General features: G+C 38.3%; 1 protein-coding gene across 4 annotated transcripts in view; it reads right to left on the bottom strand.

The window, feature by feature from the left end:
* The window catches only part of LOC124883739 (Down syndrome cell adhesion molecule-like protein 1 homolog), a 185,746-nt gene extending 171,858 nt beyond the window's left edge, over positions 1–13,888 (bottom strand). For all 4 annotated transcript variants that reach the window (XR_007042304.1, XM_047390994.1, XM_047390995.1 and 1 more), the window contains exons 1-2: positions 13,680–13,888; positions 558–878 (exon numbers count right to left, since the gene is read on the bottom strand). Coding sequence is in view for 3 of the 4 variants with exons in the window: in XM_047390994.1 (XP_047246950.1) it covers positions 558–878; positions 13,680–13,722 (364 nt within the window). In the remaining variant the exon portion in view is untranslated. The remainder of the gene's footprint in view (positions 1–557; positions 879–13,679) is intronic.
* Between the last annotated feature and the right edge of the window lie 4,344 nt (positions 13,889–18,232).

Below are 18,232 nucleotides of genomic sequence, written 5' to 3'. Positions count from 1 at the left end.
GTTACACCAGGACCATGTGGGATGTTGCTTGTGCCTATCTCCAGCTTAAGGTTTTCTTTGTTAAAATTATTCTTAATGAGAATATGCTACTGAAATTAATTTAGGATACTTTATTGCTTTTTACAATTCTTTAACATAAGCACCAATAATTGTAGATGACGCTGTTGGAGTCATATTTATTAAATCAGTATATGCATTCCAATGAGGCTCGTTTGTCTCATTAAAAGTACCTTTCAAAAATAACAACCTTTAAGCAGGTATTAAACATTTTTTTCATCAACCCCACTTTCCTGTATTAAAAATGTTTTTTCCTGGTTATATATAATATTCTTATGCTAAATGTTTTCATTAACTGTAAGCAGAGAATTATCATAATTAACAAAAATAAATGCTCGAAAGCTTCAGTTTGTGTGTAATTAACCTAGATAATGTGTTTCACTAAGTGACTTATTGGAATAAATAAACTTTTTAATAATATTCAAAATTATTAAAAAGGTCCATTTACACAATATTTCTGATTATTTACTTCACATGCTTGCAGTTTGTCTGAGCCTCACCTGCTTTAATGTGGATGCTGGGGCTTCGGATCTTGCCCGCTTGATTCTCAGCGGTACAGAAGTACTCGTTGTCGTGGATGATGCTGTTATAGGCAGAGGGGGAGAAAGGGTAGAGCTGGAGGGTGCCGTTGGCATGTACGTGGCGTATATGGGGCACGTCGTAAATGTCGTCTCCGGCAGCCAGGTACCAGCGCAGGATAGCATGGGGGGCGCCGCCCGCAGGGCAGGGCAGGGACACCCCCACTGAGCTGGAGAAGGTCACTCGCTGCAGGGAGGCATTCACAAAGTACAGACGAGTAGAGACAACATCCTCACTGTTGGCTGTTAGGGTGACAGAGAAGGGGAGAACCTGTTAGAGATAACTTGATGTACCAAACAAGAATGAAAAAGACCTTCACAGTTAATTTTTAAACAGCAGGTAAAACCTCAGCACACAAAACTGACAAATCTAGACTATTTGCAAAAAAAAAAAGACAGTCATACCACTCCATTTTTGTACAAGAAACACATATTTACAAGAGCAGCCATTAACCCCTAATACTTTCAATTCTTTTTAAAACTTCTACCTAAATAATATCTTAAATTTGAACCAAATCAGCTTCACAACTCTATGAAAAAACTTAACAACCTTAGGTACTCTTGATAAGAGACTGCTAATAGAATTCTGTAATACAGTAAGCTTTTTTATTATTGGTATAATAGTAAAGTAAACCTGTAAAAGAAGTCCACAAACTGTAAAAATGAAAGAAAAAACAGCAGCAGAACAATCTAATTAGTTGCAAACCTTTAGTCACAAGAATATCTCTTGAATTTAAAGTTGCAAGACCTAAACTTTGGCCAAAGTAATAAAAATAACATAAATTTCGAACTAGAACTGCAGAATATATGGAACTGTACTCATCATTGCAATACCAGTGGGTGCAGTGTCACAGTCACAAAAAACTGCCTGGATGCACAATTTGGTAGACCATCATAATTCAGGTGACATGCATTTAAACTAAATTTAGCCAGCTGGAAGAACTTTCACAGTATTTTGGATTTACATTAGATAAATATTTCAGTGACCAAGATGCTAAAGTTTCAGGAAAGTGGTGAGGACATCATGATGATGGAAAGAAAGAAAATAGTGGAATCTATGTGGGTTCATTGCAACCCATAATGGAATTGCAATTTTTAACAATACTATCATTATTTTATGTCATGCTAATATTATATAGCCCTAATTTGAACAAATGGTCTACTTTAATAAATATAAGTTTTAAACAGAAAAGCTGATGTACAACACAATGTTCAACATTAAATTCCTTAATTATTGCACATGTCCTCATGTGCCTATTCTTATCTGTCTCAGATTTTCCGTCTTTAATAAATGGGGCAGTAACATTTTTAATGTTTAATATGTTTAATAAGCAATTTTAAAATATTGACTGATTTAACAAAAATTAATAAACATACACATCCATCAGGCAAGCAGGTTACAGGGCAGTGGAAAAGGATTCTTATCTTACTAAACTGTTTCACATGTTGTCAGCTAACTATAACAAACCTATAATTTCTTACAATTCTATGTGACAGACAAACACAATGTCATTGATTTAGTCTGGATCATTTAAACACATAAATATAGTTTGATCTAAACCAGTACCCTGTAGCTTGGTTTCCTTTGGGTTGTTGACTTGCTGGAAGGTGACACTCCACTCCAGTCATATTAAGGTAACACTACCCTGCTTAAAACCTCTCCACAGCTTTATCCCTGACCTGTCTGCTGTGTATCTAATGTGTGCTGTGGTTCTAATGTGACAAAATGTAAACCAAACGTATGCAAGGCACTGTATATACATCAAGTTTACTTTAACAAACACAGCTTCCTCCATGTGCCAAAATACTGCATAATGTCTCATCCCATATGCATTATCCAGCCATCACTAATATGATAAACTGCACCCAGTGAGTCTTTAAATATCTGCCTTGTATTACCTAACTTCAGCCTATGTTTTTTTCTGATTATGTCCTCCAACCTGGAGAGAGCTAAATAAGTTGCTATTTGTGATTCTCCTGGTCTCAACTGTAGGACGTCTTCTATCTGTTGCTGTTTGAGCTAAGGAACTGGAAAACACACATGTTCACTGTAAAACAACACTGCTGTGGCACAGATTAAGCACTGCAAGCAGATTATCCCCCCCCCCCTCTCAAAATACCCTTATTCAAACTAAAGTGGGGTATTAAATTATCCTTTAAAGTCTGTGTATTTCTGTGTATGTTTGGCTGGGATTAGGGATGGGAGGGAGGGGGGATTGAGGATCATAAGGAAGTGCTGAGCTCAGCTTGGCTGCAGCCCAGGGAGAGATGCGACACCCCAAGCTAGAGAATTTTCATCTCAGACATTGATAATTAATTCCTTTTTTCCTGGATTGCATCAACAATGCCTGGATTTATTCAATCCAATCTATTCAACTTTCCATATCCTCAGGGAAAACAGAGCCTAATTTATCAATAGATGTATAAAGATCTCTTTAAATTACTCTTAATGTTGAATTTGTTTGTAATTATCCGCTTCATTATTTGGAACCGTTGTCAACTACAAGATAACAGAGAGAGGTCCTGAATTTTGTTTTTCTAAGCTCAGAGTACAAAACAAAAATGTGAAAAGGTTTTGGCTGCATGATAGTGCAGCTGTTAGCGTGGTTCCAGTCTGGACTCTTTCTGATTGGTATTTGCATGTTCCCCATGCATGTGTTCTCACTGAGTACTCTGACTTCTTCCCTCCGTCCCGACACAACTGTTAGGTTGAATTAATTTTATTTAAGAAGAGACAGCGGATATTACATGAATAAAATTATAAATTAAGAGGATTAGGATATGGTTAAACTGAACTTAGATGATATTCCCTCTGATAGTCTGTTGTCTGCCACCACATTCAGCTATGTTATCTAAAGATTTTGGTGATTTTTTTATGGTGAGGTACAGTTGATAGAAATGTACACACAGCCTTGTAAAATGGCAGGGTTTTTTTATGTAAAAATGGCCATAATAAACAGTTTACAAACATTTTGACCTTTAAATGTATATTTATCTAAAAAAAAAAGCAACAAATCTCTTGGAAAAATATAAATTACAAACAGGTGCAATACCTTATGGCACACACAGCGTTAAACTAATATATTGTTAAAGCAACAGTTTATTTAATTTAATCTTTGGCTGGGGACTATCAGCATGCCACATCTTCTCTTGGCGATATTGCCCCACTCTTCCTTGAGTAAGTTCTCAAAATTCAATAGATGGCATCTTTTGTCTACAGCTCTTTTGAGGTTATCCAGATGATTATTTACCAGATGTAGTTCTAGGCTCTGACAAGGGGCATCCAAATTATTTTCTTCCAATTTATCAACTCTTTATATTAAAACACTAAATCCCTCCTAATCTTGAAAGCTGATTGTTTTTTTTTTTATTGGAATTGTTCATTTTTTTTATCCACCTTGATAAAAAGAAATGTGGTTCCAAGCTGAAAAAAGCAACCCCGAGGCATAATGCTGCCACCAATGTGTTTTACTGTATACACTGTGTGGTTCATGAACCAAAAATATATGGAACAAAACCAATCCTTGCCAGAAAGTCTTGCAGCTCCTTCAGTGTTGTTGTTGGTGTCTTTTCAGCCTACCTGACTAATTTCCTTCCCTCTGTGTATCTTTTAGCCAAACTACACATAATATGTGGGATTTTAAAGGTGGGAAAGGTTTTGAAATTATTTATCATGATCTCACACTGTACATCAGGAAAATCCAAATTGTGTAAATTTTATACCCGATGTATTTATTATATCAAACCCACCACCTCTTGTCTTTCCATGTCACTTTCCTGACAGGCAATGTTGTGTCATTTGCTGGCCAGACAGAGAAAGTTAAGCCCACATAATCTCCTTTCACATTTAACACACATTGTCTATCCACTTTGTAATTACACTGCTGTGAGAAACTGATGTCCGGCTTTTCTGGTTTTCATGTGTGTTTGGTTATACAGCTGACACAGAGATCAGGAGTGCATTAAATGGGTGACTGGTTGGGGGAAAGGCTCTCAGCTACAAAGGTGCTCAGATGCAACTGAGAGAGTGAATGTGTGTGTGCTATTTTCTGTGTGAGTTGATGTCAAAGGGATAGAGAGGTTATTGTTAAATCACTGCCTCAGTTTTGATGTCAAACCCAGCCAACAGCAAAGGCAGGGGAGTACAAAGAGAAAGAAAAAAATGCATAGCTGCTCTGTTGTATGTGGATGGGGCCGTGAATCTATGTAAGCAAAAGCACAGTAAAGATGACAAGCAGGTAGTGAGACAATGTTGTAGCAACTACTCTCTCCAAAAATAAGAATTTGGGTCAAGTTCAATCCATTTTGCTGTTTGATTCCATGTCAATCATTTTCAAAGGCTCTGAGGTAAGCCTATCTGCACTTTCAGCACCATGGAGAGCACCACGATGTGCTGCTGAGCAACACTAATGAGTGATGCTAAAGTGAGTAAATAAGGAGGAAAACAATAAAAGATTATGTCAGTGTCAGTGATCTGTTTTTTTGCTGTCAGTTTTACCTTCTAAAATCACACATTCCCATGACAAAAACCATGCAAAAGAAAACAAGGTATAGCTGTACTGCTCCAACAAAAGGAATGACAAATGGTGGGCCTGCAAACATCCCTTTATATAGACCTGCAGGGACAGGAGAATTGTGTTACAATGTTTAATATTTCTAAACCAGTTATTTCCACACATCAATTAGAAAGTAGTCAAACAAGGCAATTTTTTTTATTATTTAAATTTGATTTTTTATCTTTTGATCCCCACAGACTCACAGGCAGATCCCAACAGACAGATCAACAATCAGTAGGTTTAGCAACCCTGTTTGCACACACGTTTACAATGCATACTTTTCCTTGTGTTTGATATTTTTGTCTCTGAGAATATCCCACATTTGTCATAGCATTTATTTTTTCTCATACAGTATTTAATCTTAAACTATAAAGGTCTTAACCTACCTTATGCTCTTTCACTATATTTGGCTCAAAGATATACAAATAAACTTTCTATGATTTCATACAATGCCTGCCACATTCATTAAGTGGTTGATAACGTCTATTTCGGGGCTGTATGGTGGTGCAGTTGGTAGCACTGTTGCCTTGCAGCAGGAAGATCCTGGGTATAAATTCCGACCTGGGGTCTTTCTGCATGGAGTTTGCAAGTTCTCCATGTGAATGCATGGGTTCTCTCCAGATACTCTGACGTCCTCCCACAGTGCAACAACATGACTGTTAGGTTAATTAGTTTCTCTAAAATTTCCTAAAAGGTGTGAGTGTGTGTGTGCATGGTTGTTTGTCCCCTGCGTCTCTATGTTGCCATGCAATGGTCTGGCGACCTGTCCAGGATGTACCCCGCCTCTTGCCCAATGACGGCTGGGGATGGGTACAAGGATAAGTGGGTATAGACAATGGGATAGATGGATAACTTGCTGTTTAGAATCATCATCCAACTGAAAAGGCCAATGTGGTGCACTATCAAGGTTCCCATGGTCTTCACTGGAGATTCAGGCCCATAGCATTAGAGATCCTCCATCGTACTTAACAGTGGACATGAGGTGCTTTTCCACATATTTACACTTTTCAGCAGCAGCTAAAGGTTTTTCTTGGTCTCAGGTGACCAGATCACACCATTCCAGATTGTGATAGTAGAGTTTACCAGATTTGATCTTTGTGCTGTTAGGATGGAAAAGACTTTATCCTAGCATGTCTCCAAAAGAACTGGTTGGCATGTAGATGGTATCTAATGGTTTTCTACGGAGACATGATTACCCTAAGATGCCACTCTTTGCTCCAATTCTTTGACAGTGAAATTTGTGAATTATTTTCACATACCGTACCATCCTGTTCACTATGCATGGTGGCAAGATTACCCTAACCGTAATCTGCTATGTGAATATATTTCCTCAAATTTAAAGTTTTCTAAAACTTACAGTAAGAGATTATGTAATTGCAATAAAGGATGCATTCATTTTAAGGCTTTTAAACATCTGCAACATTGGAGCCAATAAATCTTCAAGGCTCTGTAGCAAATTTTAGAGTAAAGGTCATAAAGAAAACAATTGTGTTTTTTACAGTGCATTTTTTTTGCAAAACAAATATACTCATACCTTCAGGGGAAGTACATAAACTAATCTGATACAATATTATAATTGTCTGTCTGAACACAACAACATGGTTTTATTTTATTTTTATTTTAGATGCATCTAATCCCAGATGCTACCAAGGCCTTTCATTGCCCCAGGCTTCTTTCTTTTTGCCCCGCCTCCTGCAGATTAATAAACTGCAAGGAGCAGGCCTGATTCTCTTCTCCAAGCCTGGATGCACTGGCTACAGTGAAGAAGATCAAAGCTATTCTTTGTGAAACATACAGAAACTTTTTTGTCAAGTGAACGACTAACCTAACTGCTCACGTGTTTCATGTTTTGGTGAATGTTTTTACGTAAAGCTTGTAAAACATTTGGGAAAACATTCTTTGTGAAACATAGAACACCCCTGTTTTTGCGCTGTGGATATGAAAATGGAGTATGAATATGTATGCTGTAGGGGCAAGGACATTGCCTATGGTGAACCTCTATGCATAATGCAGCTTTTTCTGTCTCATCTAGATTCATTCAGAAACACACACGTGCACACACAGAGTGAAATTCACACCATCACCACAAAGTGCATGAAAAACAGGGCAATAAATCCCTCACTCTGCCTTTTCAAATCTGAAAGTAGATTTTGGATGAAGCTACAGTTCTGCTTAGCAGTTCACATACACTAATCATATGCATGAATGTCAAATAAACAAAAACAACAAACAACAATTGGCTGCACAACTTTCAGTTTAGTGGAGATTTTCCTAATCCACACAGGTTAAACACATGCTCTAATATATACATAAATCTTGAGGTTGAAACAATTCTTTGAATGATTTGATTAATAAAAAATCTCTGATTCAGTGTGTCACTTTTTTTATATACCTGCATACTGTGCAGTGGCCATGTCTTTATCGTGGTCACATGTTTCAGGGGGACAGGTATTGACCTTACACAATATGAAGGATGTTGACATTATATGTAAAGGAGAAAGCAGAGATAGAGAGAAGATAATCTGAGAGAAAAAAACAGAGAGTCAGAGGTTTTGGCCTGTATGACACAAAAATACAATGTCAACAACTGTGCAGATAGGTACATTTCTGATTCTTTAAATGGAATAACCAATGGGCATGTTCAGTCTTTATTATTTGAGCCTCAGGCAGATTCAGCATCTTAAATAAAGAAACCAACTGAAGGACATAGAAAAAAAACTTTATACTGTACAATGGCCTGCAATAATGTGCCCCACAGAAGCATCTTTTCGTACAGATTTTCTAAAATATCCGAGAGAAAATGAAGTCCCGCTTTTGATGTTAACACACTTATAAAAGGAATCAAAGTTGGGGAATTTCTACTTTTACAAGAAAGACAACAATTTAAGAACAAAGGCAACAATAATCAAGGGGCATACTGTTGTATTCACACACCAAATAGTTTTAGATTATTCTCATGATGCCTCCCCAGTTTATTTAGGCCATTCTACCTCTTCAAACCAACTGCTATGTAGACAGAATAGGTATGTGAGGAGAAACAAAGGCCTTTAGCCTAATGCTACCGGTAACTTGGCAACCCATCTCAGAACAAAGGTATGTAAGACCAAAATTATGAGCATTTTTATTACAAAACGTATCCTAGGTAGAGTTTCTGATATTTAAATTGTAAATTAATTTAATTTGACTGTACATCATAAAAAGGGTTGGATGGGGGCAAAGCTGTTCAATGAAAGTAGTTTGAAAGAAGAGAGAGCACTCATTTCTTGTATTCATCAAAAAAGTAGTGCCATAATTCTCTTGTTGACATAATTGATAGTTCATTTAATCAGATATGTTTCAAGGCATAGACTATTTTTAAACACAGTCCACACATTTTTAATAAACCTGAAGTTGGAGGCCACTCTAGAATCACAATGTTAGCTCACTTTATCCATTCCAAAGACAGTTTTATGTCTTTATTTTGGTCATTGTAATTTTGCAACATTCAGCTGTGTCCAAGTTTCAACAATCCGAGCCACACTGTAACTTCCAAAGACAAGAAAATGGCAAGAATCTTCAGAAAAGGGGTGGCACAGCAGTGGAGCGCAGCGGTGGACCATGTACAAAGAGGCTTTGGCCCTTGACGCAGCTATCCCCTGGTTCATGTCCTGGCGTTCTGTGCCTTCACCCAATTTCCTGTCTGCCTACTTTCAAAGAAAAATGACAATGAGGACTCAAGGTGAGGCTTCCAAGCTTAAGAACACTGTTCCAACTATCAAGCAAGGTAGTAGCAGCATCATGCTGGGGGTCTGTTTCACTGCCAGTGGTACTGACGAATTGCACCACTCCTAGGAAAAATGAGGAGGAGCACTATTACAAGATTTTTTTCTTTCTTTCTGTAATTATGTGCAGCTAATTCTTATTTTTAAAATTCAGTGTAGCTCAGGTGTATCTAATTCCAATCCCGGAGAGCTACTGTCCTGCAACTTTTAGATGCACCCTTTCCAGCACACCTGAATCAAATGAATTACTCATTACCAGGGCTCTGCAGAACATCATGACATGATGAGGAGGTAATTCAGTCATTTGATTCATATGTGTTGGAGCAGGAATGAGTCTAAAGGTTGCAGGACAGTTTCACTCCAGGACTAGAGTTGGAGACCCCTGGTGTAGCTGAACACTGGAACAAATAGATAAGCACAGATATAAGCAACCTTCTGACTGGTTCTGTATACAGTTAAAAACCTAACACATGCAGTTCAATAAACCGTTTTAAATCATGCTGCAGCATGAACTCACAACATAAAAGGCACAAGAAAGATATAATAATGCGCATTATTAAACAATGATTTCGGATTGGTATATGCATAAAAGTTGGATGGCAAAGTTAATCTCTGGTTCTATTAGCAAGCATAAAAAGAAATGACTGTTTTGCCTCACAGCAAAAGAGAGAAAAACGGGTGGACTGATGCATGTTTTTGTTTTATTTTTGTTGTTTCAGTCAGACTGTCTGTGCATGCGTAAAAAGAGAGCGCACTGGTGCAACCGGACTCCACTGCTGCCCAGACCTATAAAACCTGTTGAGTGCATACAAAATGTAATTAGACCCCGTGACATCCGCAAATAAGACTCCTGTGCTAAACCACATAACTTCTGTACGTGTGTTGTTTTTTGTTTTCAATGAGCGTAAAAGCTGTTTTTGTGTAAAAAAGAGGAGCTCAACACGACATTGGTTTTTGTGCGTATATACTTTCGGGGTTTAGGTCATTTTAAAGTTGCTAAGTCAATTTTGTCGACATATTTCTCGCTTTGATAAGACGTGCATTTGCCTGAATGCTTTGCCTTAGAAGCATTACTTCACGCCAAGCGGCCAATGAAGCAAACGCGTTTCAAAACAGACACAATGTTCCGATAGCATGTAAGACCGAGTGACTTTTGTCTTACGTTGGTGCTGCATTCATCTGCCAAACACTCCACAATAAAAAAACAAAAGCAGCTGGCCTGATCACAACGACGACAGCAACTTGACTTGAAAATTATGTTTAGAGGTCATTCTGTGGTGTTGTAGAAGCATGTATATGAGTCAAATCTGACTTTGAAGGAGATTACGCGGAGAAGATAAGAGTTATTAATACACTGTGAAGCATTTTCATAAAAGACTGGATGGAGGAGCTTTCATTTTAACTGTACACGATTTTGATTAGGTCGTACTTACTTATTTGCATGCAATAGAAGTGTCACAAACTCCTATAAGTTCTCCAAATCCTATCAAATTTGCCAAACTGCACAGCTCCCCCAAATAAACGACACAGTTTTATTTCTATCATCTGCAGACCTGAATTTCTAAGCTAGAACCAATGTCTGCAAATCCGTGATGAGGGCGGGTGTAGTCTGACTCATACAGCAGTTACTGGGCTGGCATTGGCGCTACCAGAAGGGGGATAGCGGTGGCGACTATGACCACCTCAATAAATGTGCTAAAAATATCCTTATGTATTTGTTTATTTACTCATTCATATGTCTGTTTGTTGTATCTTTCTTCATGTGCCAACGTGTCTGTCTGTCTGTCTGTCTGTCTGTCTGTCTGTCTGTCTGTCTGTCTGTCTGTCTGTCTGTCTATCTATCTATCTATCTATCTATCTATCTATCTATCTATCTATCTATCTAACTAAAAATACAAAGTCTGATAGTAATTTTCTGATAGTAATTTTGGTGTGCACACACAATCCCCCAAATTCAACAAACAAGAGTACAATCCGTTCAGAGTAACAACCAGGTGCGCCTCCAGAAAGTTCTTACAGCGGTTGCCAGATGGGGGGCACTGATAATCATAACAAATATATCTACAGTTAAAAATAAATGCTACATCTCGTTGAAACTTGTTATCTGTCCTGTTAATTTTTCATTTATGGAATACAAGTTTTGGGGTGTCTGTCCTTAAGGGCAAAGTATATTTATGGGGTAAATATCAACCCCACACACTATCTCCACACCCTCTCCCTCCATTTTATTGGCGCCACTGTTCATGAGGTCGATCACAAGAAAATGTGCCCCATAGAGAGAGAAGATAAACTAACTACTGATCTTTTAGGATACGTGAAGTTTTAAAATTCAAGTCATGCTTCACTCTTTTTTAAAAGGTGTGTATTTTTTATTTGTTTGTTTTTAAGAGTTTTTTTTTTTTTCTTCTTCTGTACTGCAACAATGTTATAATATTAAAAACACAATAAATTCAGTTTAGGGAAGGCGGTCGAAAACAAGGTGGTGCAGATTACCATATGGGGTTTTCTTTTAATATTTGTGCAGTTAGTGGTTGGTGCTTTTAAAATAACACACTTAAGCGACGACCCTGTTCCGGCAAATGATTCTACAATCGATTGATTGCAATAATTATTTAAACCCTCTTCCGTTTGGCCATGCTCAGATCCGGCCTGTCAGGCACGGGAGAAGATTCCCATACATCCTTAAACTTATTTCCATAATATGACAAGCAGCCTTCCAAATCATGACAAAGACGAATAAGTGTTTCCCTCCTCCCTTACCTACATCTATCCATTTATCCACCCAGTCCTCTCCTCTCTGCAGACATGGGTGTAGATTAATTGATACGCAGCAGAACTAAAGAAACAAACGAGCATCAGTGACAGGCAGAAAATGAAAATACAGATTAAAACGTTTAAGCAAATATCTAGTTCTGATATAGAAAACACAAGACGCAAACAGATAGTGTTAGTGTGCCAAACTCGGTGGCGCAGCAGTGCCAGAAAAATACGCAGTAAAAATGCATATGCATGTATGATAGTACCTTCGCCTTTTACCGTTAAAATGACCAATATTCTAAATGAACTGATATTCAAAACACAAAAGCAATCAGACTTTTGATCCGTGCAAAACGAGGGATAGATGTCTCTGACAAAGCAACGGAAAATTTGAAGTTTGTTTTCCACTGCGTTATCTACATCTCTCCCATCTCAAGCACTCTTTCCGCTCCAGTGGCCGCTTGCAGCCCCCAACCCTCCAACCTTCACCACACATACACACACGCTTATTCACATGGAGACCTACACGCACACACCCACTCACCCACACACACACACACACACACACACACACACACATGCACACACAGACACGATAGATTTCGTTCAGGGACAGGGGAATGTACAGTGCGTATAATCGAAATAGACCCCGTAATCCAATTACATACAACAAAAACAGCCCAGAAGTCCCCCACCGCAGGTGCACCCTGGCAGAGGGCACTGCCGAGGCCAGCGACTACAAACAGCCAATACTCACGTCATAATAAACAAACACTATTCCATATAAATGAACATAAAAGTGCCTTATTATACTTGAGTATTTTGATTCCGTTATGTGTGAAGGCAGCAAATTAGAATTAAGATTCTTCTGATTTTCTTTTTTTTTAATGTTATTTTTACAAAATCATTCACAAACAATAAAGTGTTTTAGTTTTAAAAGGGCAAAAAACGAAACACTATCTCGCATCTGCAGTATTCAGAGCAAGGCCAATCAGTAGAATGTGGTGGCACAGAAAATGGTGGATGAATAATTAGAGCAGGGATGATAACTGAGTCACTCCGACATTTTAGCAGGAGAAAACCAGCTACAACTGCATCTTTCTCGCATTTTAAAACATTAAACTGGAAAACATTACCTAAAAATCCCTCTTATCTCATAAAAATCTACTGACCCTTGATCCTCTGCAGGCGCAGCAATTAACCAACTACCCAAATCGCCTAAATCATCCATTTTGACACCCATTTCTAAGAATCAAAAACACATAGAGAGGGAAAATGTGCTTTAACCCTAGAACTCCATACCTTGCCTTCTATATCTCTCGACACACACTCAAACACACTCACAAACTTGCTCATAAGGATCTTGTTTGGACAGAAAAAGTCCGAAAAGCTTTAAACTTCTCTGTCCACTCGGACTTTTCTGAGCAAACAGCCCCACAGCTGCGGCCAGCATCAGCGCTCTTTCGCTCTTTATCAGAGCAGATTCCTATCAGCGTCTCCTCCTATTCAACAGCCTCCATATTCACGGCACATCCACATATTCATCATGCAAAAAATGCTAATGGCGCTTCTTTTCTTATTGGTTGCAATAAAGATCCAGTTTGGGCTCAACTTTAGATATTTATGTTTTTTCTGCACAACAAAAATGAAAGTGCATGCAGATTCTATGTTCATAGTAAGCCATTTGTGTTTTTTTGTTTTTTTTCGCCTAATAAGATTAATGACCATGAGGGCATGCGGACGTTATTTCAAGCACCAGTTTATGGCAAAGGAGGAATGTCCTCAAAAATAAAGGAAAAAGTTACTTATCTTCTTGCAGTAATTTAGACTTTGGATCGAGATCTATAACTTTCATTTGGAACCATGTTTAATTCTTAAGTCTAGCAAAATCCATCAACCAGACAACTTCAACATCTTTTTAGAGAGGAGATAACATGCAGATAAGGCAAATACTCAAATCTGCAGCTTACCTTCTTGCAAAGAATACAGCAGGAGTAAAGTTACAAGCCACATGCCATTAATAGCAGTTTTATTTCACAGGAATGTTGTGCAGCCCCCCCCCAAAAAAAAGCGCACGGCGCCACGTTCGTCCAGGCGAGGCTCCCGTGCACAGGACTGGATCTTTTCGCTGATGCTCCCCGGCGGTCTGCTCCAGCCCTGGTCCCAACACTCTACGGCGCCGAAAAAGTGAAGAGCCGAGGAAAGAACCGCCTCTGCTCCCCGTTCTCTCCTCCCCTTACCGGGACAGGCTGCTGTTGTCTCCACCCCCGCTCTCCAAATGATGCGCCGTATATTGGAGAGATAAACCGATAAAGCGCCAATGTGGCGATATATATGCAAAAACAAACCCACTGGAGCCAACTCTTTTACGCGCAATAAGACGATGAGTTCATCCTGGAAACTGGTGGGAATCCAAGTGCAAACTTTTCAAAAATTAATGTCTTGCATGGAAGTTTAAGATGGTTATAGCTGACGTTCTCAATCTTAAAATATGATACAGCCAGGCACCAGAAACGGGGTCTGGCAGTTAATATAAAAAGGACAATATAATGTCAAATTTCCAGGTGACAGGGAGGAAAACAGAGCGCAGATCGATGCTGCAGAGTCCCCTTCCTTCAAGCGGAGAGGCGGAATGCGCTCAGCCGCGTAGCTACAGATGTGTACAGAGTGTCCTTTACACAGAATGATAATTATGATTCTAACATGAAGAAAACAGTAATCTAGAATCCAACGAATTAAAAAAAAAGAGAAAAGAACCAATGACTTTACTGGGGTGGTCAAGTTCTCTACAGAGATGTAAATTCAGGGCCGGCCCAAGATTGTATGAGGGACAAAGCAGAAAGTAATTTGAGGGGCCACTTCAGGCTAAGGTCATTACAGTTATTACAGATTTATGCAATTTTGGGAGGAAGGGCAAAGTTTGATGCTTTGTTTTTTTAAGTATCCACATAGAAAATGGCAAATACTTATTAATCTCCTTTCAAACAGTTACGGTGTGCATCTCAACTTTTTGCCCCTTTGGTCATTTGGTACCTGATGACAAAGTACATTTTATGCCCTATATGTATCAAAGTGCTCCCGCTTTGGGGACATTTTTAAAAACAGATAATTCAAAGATTTTGCAATGTTCTTTCATGGTCTACTGTAAAAGAAATGTTGGTAAATGACTCCAATAAATATATACTAGCAAGAGGTTGCCTTTTTTAACTGTGGATTGATCAGGAGTCAAAATATCATATTTCATAAGGAAATGCAAGGGTATTTATATAGCACCTATCATCCACAGGACAGTCCAAAGTGCTATACATTACACCAAATGAAAAGATTAAAGTCAGTCATTTTCTACCGCTTATTCCATAGTGGGTCACCTGGAAGCTGGTGCCTATCTCCAGCAGTCTATGGGCAAGAGGCAGGATATACCCTGGACAGGTCGCCAATCCATTACAGGGCAATACAAACAACCATGCACACACTCATTCATACACCTAAGGGCAATTTAGAGAGACCAATTAACCTAACAGGCATGTCTTTGGACTGTGGGAGGAAGCCGGAGTACCCGGTAAGAACCCACGCATGCACAGGGAGAACATGCAAACTCCATGCAGAAAGACCCTCGGACGGGAAACGAGCACAGGACCTTCTTGCTGCAAGGCAACAGTGCTACCAACTGCATCACCGTGCAGCCCAAAAGATTAAAGTATTTCCTAAAACATAACGCTTAAGTATATGAGTATTGCATTAAAAACAAATGCTCCAAACAGTTCATCAGTCAGATTCTTTGATCAAAAGCTGTGGTAAACAAATGGTTTTCATTCCTGATTTAAAGCAACAAACATTTTCTTCACATCTCATGTTTTCTGGAAGTTTGTTCCAGGGTTGAGGAGCATTGCAACTAAATGCTGCCGCCCCTTATTTCCCCTTCTGGTCCTGACAAAAAGCATTGAGTAGATCTCTGAGCAGCGAGTGATCCACATGGGTTTCGCTTGATAAAGAATTCAAATATATAGTGCTTTATTGAACAATAGCAGAGTTTTAAAATATATTATTTGACAAACAGGTGATTTAAGAATTGGTGTGATATGATAAATTTTCCTTGTGTTGGTTAGAACTCTGGCAACAGCGTGGTGGATGACCTGAAGCTGTGTATTTTTTTACAGAGGCCAGTAAATAAACTTTTGCAGTAATCTAACCAAAACAGCATAAATGCATGCACCAGTTTTTCTGTGTCATGTTTTGACAAGAAACCATTTATTTTGGATATGTTCTTAGGATTACAGTAAACTCTTCATATATAGATGAAAAACAAAGTTAAAACCAAATACACTGCATACAGCTTTAAATGTCAGGTTTGAAAAGAGACACAGGCAAGTATTTTGCAAGTTCTGCATCAGGGGGCAAATTTGAGTGTATTCATAATGCAGCCCACTGAAAACTGTCAAAGCCATCAAAACCAGCAATAATTTCTTCAGCACTTTGAGCTACAGAACTTTTTCTATTGTTGTTTAAAGTGGAACCCAAATATGAAGGAAATAGGTGAAGAACGGGCCCTATAAGGGACTGTTCACAGATTACGTAAAGGCCTCATGTTAATTGCCTTTACAGGTGTGATGCAGGACAACTCTGGGTGAAAAGTTGATCCATATGATTTCTATATGTGTTACTTAATTCCAAACAATTTTCTTATTACTCATTTGATATGCAGCTAAGACCCACACGGGTTGCTCAATTTGACTTGCCGTATTTAGCAAACCAAGTGGGTCTGGCTAAATACAGTAATCCCATTTTGGAATCCCATTTTGAGCCCAAGGCCACTTAATACCCATTCAGCCTGAGCAAAACCCTTATGAGACATGTTGCAATAGACATGGATCAGCATGGGTACCTTGACTGGTCTGTTGCTATGCAGCCCCAAGAGCAGGAAATTTCAAGAAGCAGTGCTTCATGACACGGTTCTGTCAGAACCAGCATGAACGTTTTCATTAATTTGAGCTAAAGATTTCTGCTGTTGGATCAGAACATATGGGAGAGCTTTAGCTCTCCATATGCATCCATGTACATTGGCTACCTATGATCCTGTCACCGGCTGGCCACCATTCCTTCCTTTGACCACTTTTACTAATTTCTGACCAGTGCAGATCAGGAAATTAGCCCTTTACCTTTACCAGGTAAAGGACTAATTTTCTCCTAGGTGAACAACTTTATTCCCTAGTAATGAACCAAAATCATTAACCAAACCCACTGACTTTACCAATATTTTACAGCATTTTACCTTCTTGCCATTTTTATTTTATCCTGACAAAGAGGTCTATTGAAGACTGATCAGGTCAGTTGATGGTTAAAAATGGCTGCATGTGAAAAATAGCATTTGGGATAAAGAAATGACCCAGCGGTTTTTAGAGTGTAAAGCGATTTATTGAGAGTGCTAACCAAAAAGCATTTCTTGTTATTTAGTGGAGCTGAGGCAAGCTGTGGAGCTTTTTCACTCCCACTGAGGAGTCGCTGTAGTGTGCCAGGGAAGGAAGCAGATTCTGCCTCCACTCTTTATTATGTAACAGGTGGAAACCCCTAAACCCACGCGATCTGTCTCTCTTTTTTTTTCTGACACACACAGAGCCAAAAAACAGAAATACACAAACACCATACAATAAAGGTGACATACAGAGGCAGAGTGTGAGCACTTATGTAGATAAATATCTTTTGGAGCATCAGCAGGGCCAAGCATGGGCTGGTATGATATTCTGATGGTATGATAATATTGATTAAAAAAATTACACAGTTTTGTGGAATTTATGTAAATATTTAAAACAGAAATTTATAACCTGGTCAAAATGCTTGTATTTATTTTGAGTGTGATACAATGACTAAAGCAAAGATATAGCAAATGAAAACCCTGTCAAATTTAAAACCAGTTCTTAAGAAACTTTAAGCTTTATCACTTGTTTTTTTTGTTGTATATTTTGCAATAACACATGAAAATATGACAATGTATTTTTAAAAAATCACAGTCTTTTTAGCAATGAATCTGTCACTGTGCATGTTCAGAGTCCACAAACACAAAAGCTGCTTAAGAAATAAAACATACATATTATTAAATAGACAACTATAGCACATAGGTTACAATAAGTACAACAGGTATACCTTAAAACAACACAGAGTTCCGTTCAACAATATTTTAGAACAAATTACTATTTCTTAAATAATGCTTTCGTGGAAGCAACAATGGACAAATATTTTAAACACTAAAAGTAACAAAGCATACAATACAACTGTTTGCAATCCTTGTCAATTATAATATATTGTTGTCTTGATAAATCACAGTATAACAATATATAAAAACTTCAGTATAACTGAAAATGAAACAATATGATAATCCCAGGGAAATATTGTGCAAAATATAATAACTTTTGGTTACGTTGCTCTTTACAGAGTAACACATGTATAACAAGCTCATATGACCTGGCTAATGTCAGGCTACCAGGTCACGTAACAAATGTGCACTCAGACACAGTACTTTTACCTTGCG

This window comes from Girardinichthys multiradiatus, chromosome 18 (genome assembly GCF_021462225.1).
Source record: "Girardinichthys multiradiatus isolate DD_20200921_A chromosome 18, DD_fGirMul_XY1, whole genome shotgun sequence".
Taxonomy (NCBI): domain Eukaryota; kingdom Metazoa; phylum Chordata; class Actinopteri; order Cyprinodontiformes; family Goodeidae; genus Girardinichthys; species Girardinichthys multiradiatus.
Note: the sequence above shows the minus strand (reverse complement) of the source record. Positions and strands in the feature narration are given on the sequence as shown.